The sequence below is a fragment of the Nematolebias whitei genome, chromosome 22 (assembly GCF_014905685.2).
Source record: "Nematolebias whitei isolate Nwh7 chromosome 22, NemWhi1, whole genome shotgun sequence".
In the NCBI taxonomy this organism is placed as follows: domain Eukaryota; kingdom Metazoa; phylum Chordata; class Actinopteri; order Cyprinodontiformes; family Rivulidae; genus Nematolebias; species Nematolebias whitei.
In genome coordinates this window covers 7,432,505-7,442,890 of record NC_056519.1, presented here as the reverse complement: position 1 = coordinate 7,442,890, position 10,386 = coordinate 7,432,505, and the positions used below count along the sequence as shown (strand labels likewise).

The 10,386-nt window shown below is 40.8% G+C and overlaps 2 protein-coding genes across 2 annotated transcripts in view; both read right to left on the bottom strand.

The window, feature by feature from the left end:
* dhx57 (DEAH (Asp-Glu-Ala-Asp/His) box polypeptide 57) overlaps positions 1-562 on the bottom strand; it is a 15,939-nt gene extending 15,377 nt beyond the window's left edge. The window contains exon 1 of the mRNA XM_037695866.1: positions 504-562. The gene's annotated coding sequence lies outside the window, so the exon portion shown is untranslated. The remainder of the gene's footprint in view (positions 1-503) is intronic.
* Positions 563-5,832: 5,270 nt separating this feature from the next.
* The window catches only part of strip2 (striatin interacting protein 2), a 32,604-nt gene continuing 28,050 nt past the window's right edge, over positions 5,833-10,386 (bottom strand). The window contains exons 19-22 of the mRNA XM_037695894.1: positions 9,630-9,696; positions 9,411-9,515; positions 9,103-9,307; positions 5,833-6,141 (exon numbers count right to left, since the gene is read on the bottom strand). Of these exons, the coding sequence (XP_037551822.1) occupies positions 5,891-6,141; positions 9,103-9,307; positions 9,411-9,515; positions 9,630-9,696 (628 nt within the window). The 3' untranslated portion in view covers positions 5,833-5,890. The remainder of the gene's footprint in view (positions 6,142-9,102; positions 9,308-9,410; positions 9,516-9,629; positions 9,697-10,386) is intronic.

Below are 10,386 nucleotides of genomic sequence, written 5' to 3'. Positions count from 1 at the left end.
AAAGCTAAAAATGAACCTATTTCCAGCTCTAAAACCCGGCTACAAGCCTAGAAACGGCAGAGAACTGCTGTTGGTTGCAGAGCAGGTAGCTACTAAACAAGACAGAGTAGATGAAGGGACAACTTTAACAACAAAAAAAAAAAAAATGGTGGCTGATAAACGGGTGGCTACAGTTATGTAATCAAACTGCAGAACAGCGAGCTAACATGGGGATGGCTGTTCTGCCCACAGGCTTTCGGCTGCTTACATGTATTATTAACAAACAGAATAAAAATAACATGTTGGAAATAATGAGGCGTTTGTGTCCGAGTTGAGTAGTAACAAGGTATGACATGTTTATGCTAACAAGCTAGCAACGAACACGTCTGTTCAAACTATTAAAAAAAAAAGCTGTTAAAAATCAAACTAACAGGTTTGACGGTTTATTTAGTCTAAAGCTCTGAAACAACGAGAAAAAAAAAGTAAAACGAGGCTTTATGAAGTGAACTTTTAATCGGACTAACCTTAATAAAACCGTTCGAACCACCGGCAGCTTGCATCTCTCTGATTGGTCGGAACTTCTTCTTCTTCGTTGCCTTTGTTCGGCGAAAGACTCTACTTCTTCTTCTTCGGTTCAAAGATTTATTTTATTTTTTTGGCAAGTTTAGGTATTTTTAAAGTATATTAAAGAAAATAACACTAAATAAAACGAAGGAAGAAAATCCTACGAAGTCAAATTAGTTCAAACTACAAATTTCTAAGCTGTTTGTGCTAGTTGGTAACCATGGCAACACCGCAGAGAGCTGCCTTTAGTGGGCCTGCACTGGAATGAGCTTCAAAACAGATTTTTTTTTCATTTATTATTTTGGTGGTTGCTTTTTTATTTATTTATTTATTTAAACTGCTCAGTTGTTTGACTTGTCACATAATTTCACATCCTAAAAGCTGTCCGGTAAACACAGTCTGCTGTCGGTTCTTGTAGCCATCTGCCAGCCGGGGGAAGCTGCCACGGATGATGGCTGGTGTGATGATCGTGAAAATCTCGCTATCAACCAGAAACACACGAGTCATTCTATATTTGATCACTTTAACTTGTTTTTGATTTCAGACAACAAGGAGGAGCGGATTAGATATTATTAGTGCACCTTTAGACCAGCTCCTGTAACAGCACGGTTTGAAGCAGACTATTTTCCAAACTACAAATATGGCGAGTTAAAACATGGGCGGAATGAAGAATTACGGGGGCTCAAGGAGTATGGAGCCCCCCTTGAGCTCCAAAATGTCTACAAAAATGTCCAAAATGACTATAGTTTAAAGTAAAGTTTTAAAGTAAAATATATATATTTTTAAAATCACAAAACAACCGTTAAAACAGCAATACGTTGATAAGAACGTCAAACGGATGAAAGCCAGCGAACATGGCATAAAAGAGTAACTTTTGCAACACAAACTATTAAAAAAATGCTACAGAAAGTAACAAAATGTCTAAATTTAATGTGAATTAAACCCACGGAGCTGTAGCGACTACAATAAAAAAAAAAAAAGAAAGCCAGAGACAAAGAAAAGTAAATTAAAACAGAACAATTACACAAAAAATACAGAATTAACATAATTAAACAAAACTATGAAGGGATATGAAGCCTCAAAAACTGCAAGTAACATCCACGTTGCTAAATAGACAACAAAAATACATTAAATGATACTGTAACCTCAAAAATGAACATTAAAATAAAAAATACCAGCAAAGCGACACTAAATGTCGAAGGACGCTAAGCTTATCACCATGAAATGCAATTTAACAAAATTCCTTCAGAACAAAATTAAACTGATCATAAAGATACAAACAACAGACAATAGAGATTTTATTAACAAAACTACTAAACAGCAACAAACTACACACATAAAGAGGCATGAAGTGATTTTTGCTATAATTTCATAGCGTTTGTTTTCCGGTGCGGGAGTGCAGAACTGTGTCTGGAGCTCTGGTGAGGAGTGGAACAGGACGCACCTCAGCAAGTGGAATAATTTATATGGGAGAATGGTGCGAGGACAAAGTACATCCGCCTTATTTATTAATTTTTTTTACATCTGTGTTTAAAACACAACTTTGCGATGCCATCTCTTACTCTCCAGATGCAGGAGGAACCTTGCAACATCGAGTTCAAAGACATGTTCCACGGCACCGGAACGTACATCTTCCCAGACAGCTCTGAATACAGGGGCCAATTTCACAAAAAACGGTACCAATTCTATTATAGATAGCTCTCTCCATGAAGTTTAAACGAGACATTTCGAAGTTTTGACTGTTGCGTTTTAGGTTAGGAGATGGGGCCTTCACTGACACACAAGGACTTGTTAGGACACGAGTACTGAAGAGTACTGAAGAGTTGTCTTTGTCATGCCTGTGATGATCTATTTTCAATCTACGTGTTGAGATCTAGCAAACAAAGTTGTTTCTGCTTAGAGATCACACATCCATGTGCAGTTCATCTGCAGGTAAACATCTCTTAAATTGGCAGGACCATGTCTGTAGCTGCTTCATATTTCACTTTTCATTTACTAAATAGTGGTACTTGGAGAGATTGGTATTAACTAAGGTGGTACTCATTTGAGAACCACTGGTCCAGAATAGTTTACCAAACCGTGTACACAAAATACAGGCCACTGCACGGCTTGCTGGTCACAAACACTCATAATTCAAAGGACCGTGATGATTAATCTGCATTTTTTAATCAATATTCTCGACAGCTGAAGCCCAATAAGATACGGGCCTCGACGTCTTCTTCTGTTTGTTTGCCAACAACCACAATTCGAGAAACATTGTGACCAAAAACCACTTAAAAGGTTCATAAAATATTAGCATAATGCTATTAAAGTTGTTATAGGAGTTAAGAACGCAATGTTGCTATCCATTTTTACCATCTATATCCTGCCTACACGTTTCCAGTTTCTGTGGGAAAAGGTAATAATCCATCTATAACAGGTAAGATATTAACTATCCATAACCTCTCCACATACCCCCATTTTTCTCAAAAATCAGAACTTTAAATCCGTCTATGCAGCGTCTTGAGTCCGGCTTTAATCTCGTCCACCAGATGGAACGTCGGCTCGAGGAGGTGACCAACGTGATGCGAGTGACAGGGAATCAGCGTTTTAACCCCAACAAATAAAATAAAATAAAAAAACACACTCCACAAACAAGTTTTCTACACAGTTTAATAAAGAACATTTGTCACTTTGAATGCCTCTGTGGAGCTGGAATTGCACATAACCCCCTGAACAGATTCAGTACTGAGTGTTTCCTCTAACTGTACAGATATGGAGGCGGGAGCAACAAAAACACAAACATCTCTGCACAAAATAAAAAAAAAAAAGAAACGTATTGCAAACCTTCAGCTCTGATTAAATCTAAAAAAATAAAAAAAACCAGGAAGTGGCACTCACATTTGGCACAAGATACAAAACAAAGGCACATTTGAAAAGAAAAACACAACCGTGTACACACTTTAGTGCATCTTTTGGTAATGAAATATGAGAATAAATATGTATTCTTCTCTGGAGGTGAGCAAGGAAGATTTTTATATATTATCTTTATAAACCTGAGAATCTATAAAGTAAACAAGTTAAAGAAATTGCCTTCGTGGAAAAAATATAAATAAAATCCTCTGTAATGTATTATAGTGATGTTTAGAGGAAACAACAGTGACAGCCATCAACATTCAATTAAAATAGTTTAAAAAGACATTAAGAGCAGAGGTCATGCACGTTTACATCAGGAACAACAAACCAAACGGAACCAAGTGCTTGTTTTGTGCTTATTAACGTCAGAGCTCCGGATTGGACAACTGAAACAACCAAGACAAGAAAAAAACAGCATCATTCTCGTGATGGAGAAGTCTAACAGCGGTGTTGTCAGGCGGGTGAAGAAAGCAGCTTGAACTCCTGCTGCTCTGATCGTTGCCGAGATTTATGACGGCGCCACAGAGAAGCAACTTTGTGCCGCTTTACGTTTCCTATCAGGTCAATCGTAAGAGTTTTAGATCACTGTTATTTGTTTGATAAATGACATTCGCCCACAGTTTGAGCCCAGTGAGAGACGTCTGCATGCCGTACTCACTGGCCATTAATTCAAAATCAAAAGGTTTAGTGGTTAAAATGGGAAACTGGTACACCTTCAGCTGTTGACAAGCAAAGACCTTATAGAACATTTGACCTTAATTTGTGACCTTGGTCTTGAAGCTTGGGGATGATGAAAAGTGTACATGATAATTTCTTTATTTATTAACCCAGTGGTTCCCAACAGTGGTCCTTGAGGAACACCACCCTGCATGTTTGTTGTTTTGTCCAAAACTTGCACGTTAGGCTGCCTTCAGGCCTCGTTTGCGAAGGAGATCTGTGATTTCATTGGGATTTCCTGGTTAAATAAAAGTTAGTGTTCCCAGCCCTGGTCCTTGAGGAACGCTATCCTGCATGCTTTAGTTGTTTCCCTGCTCCAACACAACTAATTCAGAGATATTTTTTTTTTACTTCCTGAAGTTCTGCCAAAGCCATTCATTCAAATCAGGTGTGCCAAAGCAGGGAAACAACTAAAACATGCAGGGTGATGTTCCTCAAGGAGCAGGGTTGGGAACACTAACTTTTATTTAACCAGGAAATTCCACAGAGATCACAAATCTCTTCTGCAAGCAAGTCCTAAAGGCAGCCTCACGTGCAAGTTTTGGACTGTGGGAGGAAACCGGAGCACTTGGAGAAAACCCACGTGAACACGAGGAGAACATGCAAACTCCGCACAGAAAGACACGATGCTCGAACCCAGGACTTTCTTGCTGTCGGGCTAATTGGCATCGTGCTGCCATGATCCACATGCGTATCAAACGTGATTAAATTATCTTGAGCGGATCAGAAAAAGAAAGTTTACAGACATACAGATGGACACTAAACCATTAGTCCCATCTTCGATGAGCGTCTAAAAAGCTGCTTTTGAATAGAAAATAAACCCAACCCCTCTTCTTTTCCTACACTTAGACTACAGCTGTGTCCATTCCCTCACGTTTTGCATCGAAAACTAGTCTCCAACGCTACAGTCCACAGTTCGGCTACACGCAGTGTTTCCAGCAGACTCTGAACTTTCCTCGTGGGACCATCAGGAACTCCACTGCAGCAAAGTTTTGATATGTGTGTTATGCAAACTGTGCAGGACGTCTGATTACAAATGACTTTTGAAGACAAATCGGAACAACAGATTAAATACGAGGTCTTTTGGTTCCACTTTAAAAGAAACAAAAAAAAAAAACAACAACATCTCGTCGTTTCACGTCAAACCGTTCTGATCCCGCCTCTCAGTTTTTAGATTTTCTGTTTTGCAAGTTGTTTTAAACAACGTTCATGAACAAACACGTACAGCTGGTGTGTTTTAGCAAATTTCTGTTTTCAGAGAAAGCTCAAATTTGTCAGGTTGCTTTTCTAAAAAAAATAAAAAATAAATAGTAATAAAAAAATCAACTGCTGACAATCAACCCCAAAACCTACAAGATCAGTTTTAAAAACAAGAAAATAAAAAAACGATAAAATATTTTTAAATGTACACTCTTAAAAAATTGTCATAAAAGGTTTACCAAATGCACCATTAGGAAGTGATCCTAAAAGGAATCAGAAAAGCACCGATTTATTCAACGAGGGGACTCAAAAAGTGTAAACTGATCTATTTTTAAGGTGGGGCAGTACGCGTGTCCTGCTACAACAAAACCACGTTTTACTTGAACTGCTCTTTCTGTTTAGGTCCGTTTCGCAGTAGTCTTAGGCACGTTAGCCTAAAGTGTGTGCTGCATCAAACCAGCCAATCCCTTCACCGTGTTCTCCATTTTATTTTCCCCGTTTCGTCCGATACAACCCACCACATACCCTCCAGTTCCTATGGGTTCTGCAGCAGCCCCTCCCATTGAATCGGCTGCGAGAACACCTCCCTCTCCAGCCACATCTCGTAGCTGTAGTGGAAGTCGTCGGGCAGCTCCACCCGCTGACCCAGAACGCTCTGCAGGCAGTTGTCCACGGGCGCGAAGTCGCCGTTCCTGTTGTGGTCGTAGCGCCGACTGTTGAACTTCTCGATGCTCTCCCGCAGGGCGCACTCCTCCGCCTGGAAGTCCCAGGGCCGGGCGTCGATATCTGAGACACGGGCGACACTTCCCTTGTCAATTTATTACACGTGTTCAACACAATGGTACTTCGTCCAGCTATCTAACTGTTAACAACGGTGTACCACAAGGCTCAGTCTTAGGACGCACTTTCTTTACAATCTACATAAGTCATGTAGGTCAGAACATTCCTGACGCATCCTTGCATTTCTATGCTGATGATACAGTTGTTTATTGTCGAGCTAGCCTACAACAGTTGCTAAGGTTTTCCAGCTTTTACAGTCCGCATTCGACATCATCCAGTCAGATTTGCTCCGTCTCAAACTGGTGCTAAATGCTGATAAAACCAAAGGGATGTTGTTTTCAAACAGGAAGTCGGTCCCAGCAGTCCTTCCTTTTATTTTATCTATGAATGGCGTTCCTATTGAGTTTGTGGATTCTTATAAACACTTGGGAATCTTGGTTGATGCACATCTCTCTTTTAAGCCGCATGTCAAAAACTTGATAAAGAAACTGAAATTAAAACTGGGTTTCTTTTTCAGAAACAGATCTCGTTTAACTCTGAATACTAGAAAACACCTTGTAGCTGCTATTTTCCTTCCAGTCATCGACTATGGTGTCATTATTTACATGAACCCTGCCTGTACCTTGCAGATGTTGGATGCTGTCTATCACGGTGCGCTAAGATTCATAACTGGCTGTAACTACCGTACCCACCACTGCACTCTTTACTCTTCAGTCAACTGGTATCCATGCAGACTCTCACACTGGTACATTTTCATCTTTAAATCACTCCTTGGTCTGCTGCCTTCATATAACTCCCCCTATATGTCACGCCACGTATAGCGTATGCTCTCAAGACATCATTACCTGCAGCAACTCGGACTTTTCTTACTCTGCTCCTGTAACACCTTGCAAAAGGAGCTGAAGCTCTCGACTTTGATCTCTAAGGGATTTTAAACAATTAAGTTCAATACGAAAATCAACGAAGACATGTTCTTATTTTTAGTATTTTACCTCGTTTCATAATGTAGCTTGATTTTATCTTGTTTTACATCACTACTTTTATTTACTTTTTATTTTATATGCATCTTATAGCTGTTTATTGTTCTGTGCATCTTATCTGTGTTTTGTCTAAATCAGGTCTCTCTTGTAAACGAGTCGTCGTGACTCAATGAGACTAACCTGTATAAACAAAGGTTGAATGAAAAAAATTACAGTCAGAAGTTTACATACACTCATCGTGGGGCTTGTGAGGGTTTATTTGAACCGTTTGTATTCCAGGGTGGAATTATTCTAAGACACATAATTTCAATGGCTTTTTTAAAAGTGGATTTGTTCCAATCTAACTCATAAATACAAACATCCACACTTTCATTTGGTTAAACGCTTTTATAAAGTTTCTTCTCGACCATACGCCTTTCGTAGCCTTCATCAGGTTTCTGGATGTTTGACTCTCTTGGGCTGAACTAGTCTAGTTGCTGGTTTGCTGGCATGAAAATGGTTTTTATGCAGGGTCCACTAATTTTCAACTGGGCTGGGTTTGGGGTTTTAGGAATGACCATTAAAAAAGTTTGAGCCAATCATAAACCAGTTCTGATGGGTTTTGGATCACTGTCTCATTGAAAACTTACTTGTGTCCATGTTTCAACCATCTAACTGTTGACTGGATGTAAAGCTGAAGGATTTGGAGGTTATTCCATCCACGTTAGCATGATGCTACCGCCACCATGCTTGACAGCTGGAACTTTATCACCTACAAAGATTCTTCATGATGTGGAAAAAAAAAATAGCTCAGCCTTTGTCTCTGCAGACGCTCAAACGTTTCTCCAAATTGTTTCTTTTAGCTCGCCCAACTGAAGCTTCAGTCAATCTTGAAGGCATCTCAAGGGGGTGTCAAACCGGCTTTGGTTCGTTTCCAGTTCATGGCAGGTTTACTCTTCGGAGGTTCCTTAAACGTCTCCGTTGTGCTGACTAGGCGATGGCCATGTCAACGTGAAAGACCTTCGAGAACCTTCAGCAGCACATAAAAGAGTTCAGCCTTTGTTGACCGTGTCCCCGTGTGTGCATTTGTCTCCATCCCCCCCACCAATCTGCCCTCGTTCTGTCCCTCTCTTTCCAGCACTTGTAGTGACAGATCGTTTGCTCTCCCGTTTGGGATTGTGACCATGAAAAATCCCTCATCCACGTTGCTACGGCAACACAACTCCTCTAGTTCTGCACCCCCTCCGACACACACACACACATCTGAGCCTACAAAAATCATTTTAAAGCACATAAAGGCAACGTATACCTAGCCCCGTTTTAAATGTCTTTTCTGTTGCGTTAATCAGCTCCGTGCTAACGAAGGAAGGCTAATGAGGCCAATTAGCTGCAGGAGCGCTTCATCTGTGCAGGTCAAAAAAGGATGAAGTGAGCGGAGACAAAGAGGGGACGTGTCCCTCATTTAAATAATCTGCAATTATACCAATTTATCAGCCTGCGCCAATTAAATGAACGATGAACTGATAAACCTAGAATTAGGGCTGACGTGGTGAGTCCCAATTGTTTTAATAGAAATACTATTTTAATTAGGTTTTTAATTTTTTACTTTAAACACCTGGTGACATCTAGATATAAAGCAGTGTTGGGGATGACTCTCAGCTACTACCACACCAAACTACAGCTCAATATTTGCAAAACCGATCGAGTTATAGCCATTTTTGCACTTGCTAAAGTCGTTAGCTGTGGCAGCCATCTTGAATCAAGTCGACTCCAAAAGTTAATCAGTTGTAGAGTTGCATCCAGTGATGACTTCCTGAGAGGTTCATTAGAATCTGTGCAATGGTTCATGAGATATTTTGCTAACAGACAGACAAACAAACAACAGTCAGAGACAAGCCACAACCAAAGCGCAGCGGTGTAGTTACCATGGCAACCCATGCGAAGAGACCGACGTCTAAAATCTGTTTATAAGAAAACGTATGCGCCTCAGTCATCGTCGTGTGTTTACCGTTTCCGTAGGCCCAGTCGTCGTTGAGTCGGTGGCGGACCTTCTGGTAGATGGCCGACATGGTCTTCATGTTGCTCTTCCTCCACTGGCGGCCCAGGTACTTGGTCTGGATCTTCAGCAGCTTGAGAACGTAGAGCTGCATCATGGCCTGCTTCACCTTCAGGGCTCGCTTCAGGATGGGCGCGGACTTAAAGACGACCAACATCTGGAAGGGGAAGACACGAAGAGCGGCGGGCGAGTCGGGTTTTTGAGCTTCAAACAAGAAAAACGGCTGAACATCAGAGGTTTGCTGTAAGATGATGACACACCATGGTCCTGGAGTGTTTCCATTTGGTCAGCTTGTTGAGGATCCTTAAAAGGTTGATGCAAGAAAACAAGTTCCTCCAGCAGAACTGACTGCTGTCTCCTGCTTCCTGTAAACACAGAGACACCGGGGGACACCGGGGGGGGGAACACCAGGGGGGACACCTGTGACTCAGGATTCTGGATGGCCATCATTCCTCCACTATGTGAGCTCGGTGACTCACCAGGCTTTCAGCTGTGAGCTCAGGCATCTCGTGGACCGCGCAGTGAGGAAAGTCCAGCACACAAATACTGCAGCACGAACACACGGCAACAAATTCAACACAAGAACGACGTCAGTGGTTTGAACTCACACGATTCAGCTGTTCACAGGTTTTGTCCACGGTTTGTGGACTCAAACTACTCCTGCAGACTTTGTGCCATTTTAACAGCTCGTATAAAAAAAAACATTCAGATCGATGCTGCGACTTTCGTTCTGTTTTTATCTTTATTTTAGTACATTTAAAAACTTTTAACTTTTTTAAAATGAATTTCTCCATAGAAATGCATTGGTATCTCAGTTCTTTCAAAATATGCTGCAGCATACTCCTTCTGTTTGTTTTCTTAGGCTACATTTAGGTTTTAGCTACGCTTGAGTTAGAAGCTCTTTTTAGCTACTGGTTTCCCATTTTAATCTTTTTGTTACTGTTCTGCTATACTTGGCTTGTAGCTACCATTGAGGAACTTTTAGCTCTTGTTGTGGGACTTTTAGCCATTTTAGCTACTGTTAAGAGACTTTTAGCTTGAAGCTTTTGGTGTGAGACTTTTGGCCCATTAGCTATTGTTGTGGGACTTTTAGCTTGTAGCTACTGTTGAGGGATTTTAGCTTGAAGCTAGCTACTGTAATGGAACATTTAGCTTGAAGCCATTGTTGTGGGACTTGTAGCCCTTTAGCTACATTTGTGTGACTTTTAGCTTGTAGGTAGTGTTGAGGGACTTTTA